At 42.7% G+C, this 13629-nt stretch overlaps 1 protein-coding gene across 1 annotated transcript in view; it reads left to right on the top strand.

Moving 5' to 3' along the window:
* The window catches only part of HPGDS (hematopoietic prostaglandin D synthase), a 76609-nt gene extending 66059 nt beyond the window's left edge, over positions 1–10550 (top strand). Inside the window, exons 4-6 of the mRNA XM_074949977.1 lie at positions 1487–1596; positions 9317–9415; positions 10310–10550. Of these exons, the coding sequence (XP_074806078.1) occupies positions 1487–1596; positions 9317–9415; positions 10310–10474 (374 nt within the window). The 3' untranslated portion in view covers positions 10475–10550. The remainder of the gene's footprint in view (positions 1–1486; positions 1597–9316; positions 9416–10309) is intronic.
* Positions 10551–13629: the final 3079 nt, after the last annotated feature.

The following is a 13629-nucleotide window of genomic DNA, read 5'->3' as shown; positions in this document are numbered from 1 at the left end:
ATCACACTCAAATCAAATGTTGCCAACTTGTGCTTTGGGTGTTTGTCGTAAAGCCCAAGCTCCTGAACTAGTGATTAGATGAACTCAGCTTTCATTAAAGCAGTCAGTTTCTAGACCTGACGGATTGAAGATAAGGAGTTAAATTTTCAAGCTTATCACTCCACCCAACAAGAGGCAAATAGAAAGAACATCAAATTTATTATTTTAAATCATCATCATATTTTGGGGGGACTGACTCAGGAAATTTGAATGCTTGGGGTTGGCAATAGGCTCCTTCAAAAATCCCAGCCTACATATAAATAATGTACACCTTAAAAATGTATTATTTCACAACAATTTCTCCTTCACTTACCTACTAGGTCCTGAGTTCAGGAGTCTCAAAGTTTTCCCTGCTACAGCTGTTGATCTAGCTCAGTCCAAGCAGTGAGAGGGATGCAGTGCCCAGCTCAGATTAAGGTTCTAGTGATGCTGTTCACTCTGGCAGAAAAATATATGGAAAGTTTTTGAAAAATAGTCTTTCAGTTCATATTGAAAATATATCACCGGTGCCTGTTAAGTTTACATAGGTATCATTTAATCATTTTGAAGTAACTAACAACATTTCATGTCCCTTTTATTGCTGAGACTCATTTATGTCATGATGTAGGTTTACAAGGCTTTACGTGTACAGAAAGAGGCACGTTCCCTGCCTTGAAGAGCTTGAAATCTAAATAAGGCAAGAGAATAATTCAGCAGAAGGAGCGTGTGGATTATCATCGGTGGAGGGAAAAGAGGTTGTCTGAAGAGAAGTTTTCAGAAGGAACTGGAACAAAGTGAGATGAGGAGGAGGAGCCTGTACCAGGCAGCCTGAGTTAGGGCATGATGGTGGGGTAGGACAAGAAGACAAAGGGAAGAGTAAGGTGAAAAGGTTGGGAAGACCGCCGGTGGAAGGAATATAATGGGGGAGAGTAAGAGTGGAGCTGTAGGAGGGGACAAGGTTAAGATAAGGAACGTGAATATAATGTATTAAGACACAGGAAGAGGGTTTCAAAGAGGGGGTGATATCGAAATGGAGCGGAAGGAAATGGACTTCAACTGAGGCACTTTCGGAGGAGGCAAAAGCCAGGAGAGGATGCGATTCCTGGCAGTTGGGACAGGAAAAGGTGGAGTCTGATGATAGTGAAAAAAATTGTATCAAGGCTTTGAGGGTCTGGGGAAGGAAGACTCAGAGATTACAACAAAATCGTGGGGCTAGGAGACAGGAAGAACAGGACTTGTCAGTGAGTGAAGATGGAGCAAGGAGGCAGGAGGACGAGTTCAGTTACGGAGCAATGGATCTGAGGTAGCTGCTGGATGTGAGGGGTTAGAAGCAGCTTGAGAGATAGGTAAAAGCTCTGCAGCATTTGAAGTTTGCATTGGTATGAGCACAAACACCTTATTTTTAGGAATAACCTATTCGTGCGGATAGTCTCTCTTTACTCTCCCTTTCTAAATTTGAATTCCACAGGTCTGGCCGGTCAGACACCTCTGGAACAAGCTCTGGTTGATGCCATTGTGGACACCATTGATGACTTCATGTCTATGTTTCCCTGGGGAGAGAAAAATCAGGATGTGAAAGTAATGTGATCACTGATTTAAATCAAAGAGATTTATACCTGCCAAAGTGTCTTATCTAGAGTGACACCTGTGCACTGGTCCCTGATGTCACATGGTCACTTGCCCAGCTCCACTGCCACTCAATAAGTTGGGCAGCAGATATCCTCTGCAATTCTTCCTCCAGGCTACTGAGCAACCAGCCAAGGATTTCTGCTTCCCCCCTTTTCCTCACTGTTGGGAGGAGGATGCAGCCAGCACCCTGGCTTATCTTGGATGGAGGGTGCTATCTATACAAATGCCAAATATCAATACATTATTATTAAACAGGGAAGGACAGGCTGAATCAGAAAAAAAACTCTTTCACTTCACTGACTACTCAGGAGTTGTATTTTGATGCAAGCTAGTAGTTAAAGAATCTAACTTATTTCTACTATTTAAGTAACTCTAAAAGCATAATGGCTCTATGCCATCCTATTCTTTGTGTACTTCTGACTACAGACACTCCCTCTGGTGTTCGGAAGCACGTATTGTCTTCCCTTGCTCCTGCTCTGCTCAGCTAAATTCAAACATAATCTAGGTTTTTAATTACAACTTTACAAGTTGTATTAAAAAAGACAGTTAGACATGATTAATTCCTATACCCACTGTGCAGTTCAATGACCGTGAATATATTTAAGATCAATTTCATTTGCTTCTAACTGCATTCAATTTTTGGTCTGCTCTAACTTGTAACATTAATAGCATTCCAACTACCTCAAAGAGAGCGAGAGACAAAATCCACACCTGAAGCAAAATTCTGGAAATAAGTCTTAACTAGGGAATGTACCCCAGTTAGGTGTGCCTCTAAACTCTGTTCTCTCTAAAGCTGTAAAGAGTGGCTTAATCCAGTGCAGTGTCATGGGTAGTTATTTAGAACAGCAAGATTATGTCAATGGTAATGACATATAGTAATTGCTACAGGATGAATATTGACAGGTGCTGTATAAATTCTAAAGATGTCCTCATGGCACTTCCAATGAAACAAAGCAACGTTTTATGTATCCTTTTGTTTTGGTAACTAACTGACTCTAGAGAGAGCATAAAGGGCTGGACACTGAACTGAACAGATATGTTTGGGGGAAGGTGAACTGATTCATAAATAGGGGGACTAAGTGGTGGAAGGCATGTTTGAAAAGTAAGTGGACAGAAGGGCAGTTCCCAGTTATTTCAGACAGCTAGCCGTATGGTGGAAGCAAAGTATAAAATGGTGTCTTCCAGGCAATATATAACCCCCAGCTCCATCCATCCAGTCCCAGTCAGTTGTGAAGCCAATTTAATATGAAGAATCACAGGTCAGAGCGAGGATGGTTGGGAGGATTTATAGGACAGAAAAAAAGGAGACAAGACTATGAAGCAGTTACCTTTTAAATCTAGCCTTAACACTTGCTTTCCTGTAATGCTTGGAGATACAGCTTCCCTATAATATTTACCACTATTAAGTTTCTGATGAGTACTCTCAACCTCAACTCCACCTCACCATGATTTTTATCTGGTAGTTTTTTTTTTTTTTTTTTTTTTTACACTAAAAATTTTCATTTGTGAACACAAAATAGAAAACCAAAGAGAACGTTACCAGAGGACATTTCTAATCATTTGATGATGGGTAGCATCAACTTTAAGTCATGTATTCTATTTTCCCATAATGCTGCTATACACCATGCTGGAACAGGGCACAACACTCCAACGGTACTGGCTGAGTTTACAGCTGCTTTTCAATCCCCAGAGCAGTTCAAGACAGCCAAAGTGTACTGGTGAACCTGAAGAGGTGGAAGGAATTCCCTAAGTTTCCATGTCTCTCTGCTTTAACAGCTCCCCTGCCCTTCCACTGCTCATCTGGCAGTGCAGCCTCAAGCACTGAGACCCAAACTAACACGGAGCCAGGGAAACTTTAAGCAGCAGTCACAGTTGGGCCAAATCCTCCACCAATGAGAACCTCTTGACACAACTCCAGTCTAGCTCATACCATTGACTCATTACAACCGGAACTGCAACAAACCAATTAGGGCTCGTGTACGTTGGCAATTTACAGCGCTGCAACTTTCTCGCTCAGGGGTGTGAAGAGAACCCCCCCGAGCGCAGCAAGTTGCAGCGCTGTAAGGCGCCAATGTAGACCGTGCCCCAGTGCTGGGAGCCGCGCCCCTGGTGGAGGTGGATTTTTAAGAGCGCTGGGAGAGCGACTGCACAAGTCATGTTCAAGTGCCGCCGCGGCAGCCTTTTCGCGTTGCTAGCGTAGACTAGCCCTTAGTTGTAGAAGAAGGGCGATGACTTGAGTTATTTGTGCTCTAGTTAAAAATGACCCAAGCGCTCACTCTGCCTGTGCTTGAAGTCTAGTAAAGCAGTAATTAGGTACAACTGTTAATAGTTTAAATACAACCTAATTTCTTGAAATGTCGTCTATGCAAAAACTTACCATGTGTTTTAATTAGACTGGATGTTTAAAGAGCTTAGGTTATATCGTGCAGATCAAAAACCAAAGTGTCAACATGCCAAAGCTCTTAAATTTAATTAATTTTATCTCAAACTAGTAAAAACTAGTAAACTAATAAACTAGTAAAAAAACTACTCAAATTCTCAGAAAATTCATTCTGTGCTCAGAAGTGCTGTAATTTCAGGGGAGGGTAGCGTTGTATTCTTTGTATGTTAAGAGCTTGAATCCTTCCGGAAAGCGCAAAGTGTTGTCAGCTCTCACGATTTTTATCATAAGTCTCATACTTGGGCTTTCCTCGAAGCCCCAGCTGGAGTCCATGATTATGTGAGAAAGACAGCTTTCAATTTAAAGAAAAAGTTTCCTGCAGAGCAGTGCTTGAAAACATGAACCCTAAAAAGGCTCAAATCCCAGAAAGCAGAATGCCCTCAATCCCAAATCCACTCTTTTTAAAAATCATTTGGGGAGGGGGAATGTTGTTTTAATACCATGGGGATGGCCCTTTTGCTGTAACTCCTGAAGTGACCAGTGCCTCCATAATAATCGAAGGACATTTGCATGATGCTAGCCTATACTGCACCTATTTTGTGGCTGGAGTTTTTAATGTCTCCAGGGCTAGCAGTCAAGCTTATGTCACCAGCACTAAATTCAGTTTAAAAAAAAAGACAAACACACCAGTGCTCAAGTTGTGGTGGGGGGAAGGGGAGGAAACGGGCAGGAGGGGAGACACAGGAAAGATTGGAGTGCTAGAATATTGTTTCTTTAGAAACTCACCTTACGAGCCTTCTTCCTTTTAGCCACTGCCCCCCTTCCTCGCTATTCACCTTCCAAACTTTTCTATTTTGGGTTGGGATGCTGCCATCTTATGGTAGAAATGAAACCTAGCAATTACGGTAACAAAACATTTTGAGCTTCCTGGAATGTGAGAGATTTGCAACATTTAAATTCTTTACACTGCATGGAATTACATTCATTTTGTGATGCACAAAACCAGGCAGCTTTCAGACACCTGAAAAATGATAGCAGAACAGCGTATCCCTAGGAGAAACTTATTAATGCTATCAGCATGGATGTGTTGGAAAAAGAAAAAAAACGCCAGAAACCGAAGATGGCTATGAAAAGCCCTGATCTACTGCTTGTGATTTGTGATTTTTCAACCAGTTCTCCCACCAATGCTGACGTTGCAGCAGCCTTGCTGAGGGTGGTGGAATGGCCTTGGAAGTTAGGAAGAGTCCATCAACATTGCAGAGGGTTCAGCATCCTGACTTGGTTCCCACCATCTTAGGGACTGAAGGCACCTGGTAATCATGGGGCTGGAATGAGCAGATCACTAAGCCCAGGTCCATAGGCAACCCAGCAGAAATGAATTTTAGTGAGGTAGCACAGGGTATTTAGTACATAGTGAACCTGTGAAATTGCTTATAACAGTCCTTATAAATAGCGAGGACCGCATAAAAGTAAGCCTAACTGGCAGCTTCTCGAACGTGTAAGAAGTCCGCATCAGAGAAAGAAAGAATTCCAGGAGTGTAACACCATAAGTAATGTTGGACAGGACTCTTGTCTTTACTTGCTCTGTGCCAGGCACATGCAGGGTGCCACACAACAAGAATCAAATAAGAATTATTAAACAACTCAATACAAGTAATAAGGCAAAGCATCAATACCTCACCCCTCTTTGCCAAGGAAATATGAAAATGCTTAGTAGGCTAAACTGCTAACACAAATGATACAGGAAGAATCTGGCTCAAGATGAGTGCGTCTGAAAGTCCAAGTTACCAGCCCTTTTCATGTCAGACATATAAGGGAAGGTAACACACTGACTGCTCTGTTTGTCAGTGGTCTTGACTGCCAGTGTTATGGCTCAGGACCTCCTCACGCGTAGAACTCTTACCTACCTTTAGGTTTGAGATTGCAGCCTACTGGGAAGGTTTTAAGAGAAACATTTCTCGCTCCATTTTGCAAGCTAGAGCAGCTGAGTCAGTGACATGACATCGGAATGCCTCTCGACATCTGCCAAGCAGGAGGTACTTAGCAATCACCTCACAAAAGTCAGTCCCTCTTGATATTATTCACAGCAAGTTGAAGGTGCTGAGCCAAGTCACAAGCCTCTGAGAGGTCACGAAAAATCCAGAAATCTGACATGACTCAACATGCATTGGCGAAAGAAATTTTAATTAAAAAACCATTAGGAGGAGTATATGGAAGCTCTGCTGTTCCTCCGATGAAAGCATAGGGAAACCTCTCCTGGTTCCTCCTTGGCTTGTGGATGCAACAACCAAACACTGAAGCAACTGAGACCTGAAAGTGAAACAGACCAAGAACAAAAATTGAACTGACTTCACAGCCTATCATTGTGAAAATGGGGAAAAATACAAAAGGCCAGCAGACAGCACGAATAGGGGAAATATGTAAGGTTTTCAGTTGACCAGACGAAGATGTTACTATCAGATAATTGTTTATTGTGCTACATCAGATCAAGTTCAGGTAGCAAGTAATGTAAAAGAAACATTTTTGTTTTGCTATTAGGTGGGCGATGGGGAATGGATCACTTGATGATTACCTGTTCTGTTCATTCCCTCTGGGGCACCTGGCATTGGCCACTGTCGGAAGACAGGATACTGGGCTCGATGGAGCTTTGGTCTGACCCAATACGGCCATTCTAATGTTATTTAGCCATTTGGGTGCAATATTGTACTTGATGGTTTATACATGGTATCTGATGTTGTTTGCGTGAGGTGGTTAGTCTGGGACTTGGGAGGCTCACTTCCTTGTTCCACTCCTACTTCCCATGTGATGTTGGGCCAGCCATTTTGTGTCTCTGTCCCTAAGTTCCCCAGATGGGGATACTACTACCTCGCAGGGGTGTTGAGAGAAGAACCATATTAAAAGACACTATAGCAATGGGGGTCATATAAACACCTAAAATAAGACTTTAAAATCAGTAAAACTAGACAATGGCCGTCACACAGTGGCTGGCCCAGTGAACGAAGTCGGTCCAGTGCCCTTGTGCCAGGACAGGTGCTCCCGTTTGGCCAATTAAAAGGGCAAGGCGAGGGCAAGGGGGCTAGAAAGGCTCAGTGATTCAGAGTGGATTGAGTCAGATGAAAACTTCCAGAAACTGACTGATGAGTTCCAAGAAGCAGCAAGAGAGCAGCAAGAGCAAAGGGATTTGCTATCTGGCATCTTCAAGCCAGACAGCCAGTGCCACACTGTTTAAAGTAAGAGGAGCAGAGGAGGGGCTTTCCACTGACATCTTCAGGGTCCAAGAGCTGGACCCAGAGGAATGGTGACAGGGCTGGAGAAGCGAGGGGGGTTCTAAAGAGCATCTTCCAGCATAAAGGCTGTGCGGGTTCTCGCTGGAAAGTGTAGGATTTTGAGGACTACATGTATGGGGGTTGACAGACTATGTTTTGGGACTTTTGTTATGAGCTGATTTATACTACGCTTTGTAAGGAACTGGCTCCCAGGGGAAGTAGTATTTAAGCAAAAGAGCCTGAAGTTGAGTCCTTTGGGTTACCTGAGAGAGGAAACTGAGGCAGACATGCTTGTTGCGCTGTGGCCTGTTGCATGAGGGTGCTCCAGGTGGGGTCATTGTATGACAATCACACACTTTGTTGCTTATGTAGTCCAAGTACACCCTGCTGTGCATACCAGAACGAACACGATTATGCTCATTGATACAGAGAACATTCCCTGCAACGTTGGAATTAAGCAGATGTGGTTTTTAGAAGTTATTGCATTACACACAGAGAAATACCAGCGAGTTGCGTGTAAGGCCTTGCTTTGCTTGGCCAAAAAATCTTTAAACAAAGCAGTAAAGAATTCTCACCCCAGTAACACATCTTATTTGATATACTATGCAAGAAGAACTCTAAATAGAACATACGTAATAGTTGACTCTTATTTTTCTTATAGATTCATTGTTCTAAGCAGCAGGAATGGCGCATAACCATTCCATGCATGTCTCTACACCAGCCCAAGCTTTTATTATTTTAAAGCAGTGATATTCAGACTGGGGCTTGCAAGCTGCCAGTGGGTCTTTTGTGCGTTTCTTGCGGCTCTTTGCAGCACACGATATTAAAACTGATTTAATTAACCTAAGTTATTAGCCAGTCAGGATGCTTTTACTATGTTATTAACCAATTGTAGTTGATAAAATAATAATACTTGGGCAATCATTTTGCTGTGAGAATAATACATATCACACACACACGGGGGGGGGGGGGTGTCTTTTGGGTAATGTTGGTTGCTAATTTGGCTCCTGAACCACTGAAGTCTGAGTATCACGGTTTTAAACACTACCAATATCAGCAATGAAAATTGTTCAAGGCTACCATATAAGGAGTGAATGAAAATATTAGTTTGGGGGCAGGGTGGAACCAATAAGAGGGGACATGAGGGACATAAAATGATTGGTATGGGGAAGGTTTATCTAGGAAGTTTTAGGCCCCATTACTGTGGTATGGAAATATCTCATTAAACTTGTTTTTAAATGATAAAGGAAATATTTTTTTACCCAACATCATTAACTTGTGGGACATTGTACACAAGATATTATCATAACTTAGAGCTTAGTAGGGTTCAAGAAAAGATTAGACATTTATGAGAATATCCACCGATATATTAGCATAACATTCAAAAGGGATATAAACCTGCACGCTTTACGTAATAAACCAGCTGTTAGCAGGAAGAGAACTTCACTTACAAACAGGTTATTCCAAAAATGGTCCATTGCAGTTTCTTGTGCCTTCTTCTGCAGCGGCTGGTGTTGGCCAAAGGCAGATGACTAGACCTAGCTGGACCAGCGGCTCAGCCCATCTAGCTTGCTGATCTGACGTCAAAGGAAAAGCTTCTGTGAAATCACCGAGTTGTTGGTTTGATGTCAAGGTGCAGGTCTTGCAAGTCAGTGGAGGGTTCACACCTCTTCTCTAGGTGTCTGGTATCAAGACAGGACTCACTGAGGCTCATTAGCATCAGACCAAAGAAAAGGACATTGTGCAAAAATGCCCTTTTCAACATCAATATATCAGGCAGCTCCTCAGTTAGCTTTCATGAATAGTGCAGTGCGCACATGCATGCTCAAAAGAGGTACAACTACTCAATCATTTTGTCAGTACATATTTTTCCGGCCCCATTCATCAGATCAAATGACTCCATTGTAATGAAGTTTTCCAAGCCCTTATTTATGCTATATTTTTTGTTTCATAGAACAGTGCACTCAAGAAATAGAAGGATCGAATTTGACCACCCTCTCCACTTACATGTGCTTTTTTGCAGCAACAGATATTTAATGACCTCCTCACGAATACAGCTCCTGGACTACTACGAGATTTGGAAAGTTTCTTAGGGGAAAAGAAGTGGCTGGTTGGGAAGACTGTGAGTATCTTCTTTTCCCTCTTCCAAATCCAGTTATCATTGTAGCAAAGTAACTGGAGGAAATTAAACAATTTTCACCTTCGAGGCTAGAGATCTGAGAAACATCCTTTGCTGTGTGTTGGTTTTAATTCTTTGCTTTTCTTCCTAACACCCTTTCAGGCTCCGACTACCCTCACAATTTCAGGCCCACAGGCCTGGACTCACGTTTGCTGAACCAGTTTTGAACCAAACCATTTTAAACACTGCTGCTCAGCGTGGATGGAGTTAAGCTATGTTTGAACTGAGTTAAAAATAATGGTTCCAGCCTTTGCTTAAAAGCCTCAGGGTTTGACACTGGACGCTTCAAAAGTCAATTTGCATAGATTGATCCTGTCCATCCTGCTGACCAAAGCCACATATAAAAAGAATATAAATTGAACTGGTTTACAACCACATTTTAAAATCAGTTCAGCAAACATGATTTCTAAACAGTTTAGGCTAATATCCTTGTCTACAGCTAAATCAAGTCAGTTGGATCAAGTTACAACGTGGTTAAAAATTTATAGCATGGATAGGATTTAAACATATCACCTTACGCTAAAGCAATTGATTGTAACCTCATCAGGGGATAACTTCTGTAACTGTAGATCGAAGAAAAGGAGGACTTGTGGCACCTTAGAGACTATTAGTTTTCTTTTTGTGAATACAGACTAACACGGCTGCTACGCTGAAACCTGTAGGTCATTTAAACAAGATATAGCTGGCTAACGTAGGAGGGGCCAACCCATATTTAAAGTGTGGTTCTCTATCCTCATTTTGGATCCAGTATCGACCAGGTCTTTGATGTTAATAGGTCTGCTATTTGATTGTATATACTAATTGAGTAATTTTGTTTTACCCTTTCATTTTCACCAGGTAACCTGGGCTGATTTCTACTGGGATGTGTGCAGTACTACACTTCTGTTCCTTAAGCCTGACCTAACAGACAACTACCCGAAACTTTCGGCTCTGAAAGAGAGAGTACAAGCACTTCCTGCTATTACAGCCTGGATTCAGCAAAGACCAAAGACTACGTTGTAGATCCGCTTTTCTTGTTTTGAAGAACGTGTATTAAATTCAACACAGTTATAATTGATTATAAAATGGAATAAAAACACACCAGACTGTGTATTTTTTCTCTCTGACTATAGCATGCAAATTTTTACTAAGAATGCATTTCAATATATGTTTAAGCGTGTAATGATTATTTACGATATCTCAGTGACTGATCATGCTTTTCACTGTAGAAAAGCAACTTGATCAGCATGGTAGAGCGGGAATGCTGTGGTGAGTTTGGAGACTACCAGCACTTTACATCACTTCCCCCATGTTCAAAGATTTAAAATACAGCAATTCTGAAACTCATCCGTCCAATTCTGCTTTCACTGCACTTTCCAGAGAAACATGTTGGGGAGGGGGAAGAGACAATGGAGGAAAGTTTTATGAACAGAAATTGTCTTGACAGTACCATTCCACATCTTTATGATTATCTCAATGTGAGCGGCAGTAAAACTAGTTCAGAGAGGGAGGAAAGGGAAGAGACATAGGGCAAAACAGACCATCCATGTGGGTGGGGAAGACTGCACGAACCCAGATCCCTGTGGGTTCTGTTCAAACGTGCTGTTGCATCGGTAGGTAAAACTGGTTACTCTTTAAAAGGCAGCCAACTTTACCTCTCTGCTCCCACAGGAGAAACTCACATACAGTGCTGCAAGAGGAAGCTGCAGCAGGCAAGGTTTTGTGGAGCACTGGCTGTCACCAACAGACACGTCTCACCTCAAGGGCACACCATGTACCTATCTGATGAGTGGGGGAAGTGGAGCTATAAAAGGAAGGGCAAAGCAGGGAGTAGAGAGAGGAGCCAGCAAAAGAATGGAAAAAATAAGGGAAACAAGTTAGAGAGAGGGAGAAGAAAAAAAGATAGAAAAGCTGAAGAAAGAAAAACAGACACAATAAGATGGCAACAATCACTGTGAAGAAGGGGGCACACCCACTTGTCCGTCCAACCCAAGATGGGGCTCCAACAGAAGCTGTGAAACGCTGATATGCACAATGCCTTTTACGTGGCACTTGACAAAGATGAGTTATATACTCATTCTACAGATGCGGAAACAGAGATATAAGTTAAATTACTTACCTGAGGTGACACTGAGCATTCGGCAGAGTGGAGAACAGAATCCATACCTTTTGACATTCAATCCCCTGCTCTAAGCCGACACTCCGTTTGTTCTAACTAGCCCCAATAACTTTTCTGAAGTTAACTACAGGACTAATTATCCCTCCATGTTCTCCCAGTTTAATATTGCAGGCCACAGGATCCTCAGTATGTTTATTTATAACATCCACAGAAAAACCACTCACTAACTTCACAGTATTGAACAAAAAACAGATGCAACAAAAACTATAATTTTGAGCCTGTCTAAAGCTGTCTGACTCAAAAGGCAGTATTAAGTAAACTGAAGAGATAAGTAAAGACAAGCATGAAAGCAAGTTTTATTTCTCCCACATATCAGCTGTGGCACCAAACTGGACAAGAGCTCAATTCTCCTTCAAAACTTAAATCTTTCCTCAGCACCTGTTCACCATTTATTCTGGAATCTGGTAAATTAGATTAAAATAACTACCTTGGAGAGGTCCTAGAGATTCCTTAATCTAGTTTGTGCTTTCGATGACTACAGACCGGGGAGCCAGCTCCTTCAGAGAAAGCCTCATTTGTTCTACTTCTGTACTCCCACTCCAGTCTTCTCCTGGACAACGTGAAGCTCAGTTTTTTCTTTCAGCGGCAGGTTGTGTGTTCTTGTTTACTTCAAGGACTAAAGGAAAAACGCAGTAGGTGTGTCAGAGCAGGGCAGGACCACCCTTTCTATTGCAGGCAAGAAACAAGCCACACACCTACTTCAGTTTCCTCTTCAGCCACCCATACAAAGGAATATTGTCTCTATTAACAGCAAATCACAGATTCAAACCCTTTTAGTCATATAAAGCATCACAGTTCTCTTGCAGTCAACACAAAAACACCAAAAAACCCGCAAAACAATTGCCCCTCAAGTAAAACAAGGCTATAACCCAGCAGGTCTTGAATACCATTAGGAGGTCACTATCCCTGGTCACTAACCTGAGAGTCACAAACCACTCTGTCACAGTTACATCGTCCCTGTTCCAGGGCTTCACTCTCCACGTCTCCTACCTGTGAGTTCAAAGAACTGTTTTTCTCCCCCAAGGGGCTACAGGACAAGACAAGTCAGCTTTCCCGCAAGAAGTTCCCTACAGAATTTAATTCCCCCAGGCCTCCCTTGCTTAGGGGAACCTTCTCCTGGGCTCCTCTTGAAGCCCGCCACTCCAGGTCATCTGCCAAAAGGCTCCCTGTAGTGTTACACTTTCCAGATCTCCTTGCCTGCGAGTGCTAACCCTGCCCCCCAGGACATCCCTCCGAAGTCAACCCTTACTTCTGGGCCGAGCTTATACTGACCATGCTGGTTCTTCCCCTCATTCCTAGGGGCCACTGCACCAGCCTTCCTTCAATTTGGCAGGTCCTTCAGCAGTTTCCTTTGAACTTATCAGCAGCAGCTCACAGTTACTGCTCTCCTTGAGCTTTCCTGCAGCTCTTTCCCTCAGGCAATTCTCTGCTGCTTTTTGACTCTTCTTCTCCAGCCTCTCATCTGCTCTTTACTGTCTTCTCCCAGGTGCCTTCTCTAAAGTCCAACCGGGAGGCAGCTGGTGCACTGCATCCTGCTTCCTCAGGCTAGCTACCCATGCACATATTCAGGAGGTCAGATGGGACTGTACTTGGGTGGCAGGCTCAAGCAACTGTTGATGCAGCTGCAGCTAAATGGCTGTTTTTAGCAATCTACCTTGAGCAGAGGTTATGTGTATGTCTCACCTGAACTAGGAATCATACCTCCCAGCTGTTGTGTAGACATACCCTTATAGACTAGTTAATGAACCAGAGTAATTATAAGGTGGGACTAAAAATTAAGAGAGTTTGGATCAAAATGCTAGAAGTTTCCCGAGACATGGAGAGGTCAATGGAGGTAAAGTCCAGCCCCAACTGCAGCAAGCGAGGTGGTTGGGGCTGCATAACATTTGCATAGCCTCCTCCAAAGAGCACTGTTTTCCAGAGGGTTCCCAAAGTTTAGAGTCATCTTAGATGCCACTTCAAAGAAAGAAACTTATGCTTGTAATCCTGGTAGGATTCC

This window comes from Natator depressus, chromosome 4, assembly GCF_965152275.1.
Source record: "Natator depressus isolate rNatDep1 chromosome 4, rNatDep2.hap1, whole genome shotgun sequence".
NCBI lineage: Eukaryota > Metazoa > Chordata > Testudines > Cheloniidae > Natator > Natator depressus.
This window is presented reverse-complemented; position numbering and strand designations above follow the sequence as displayed.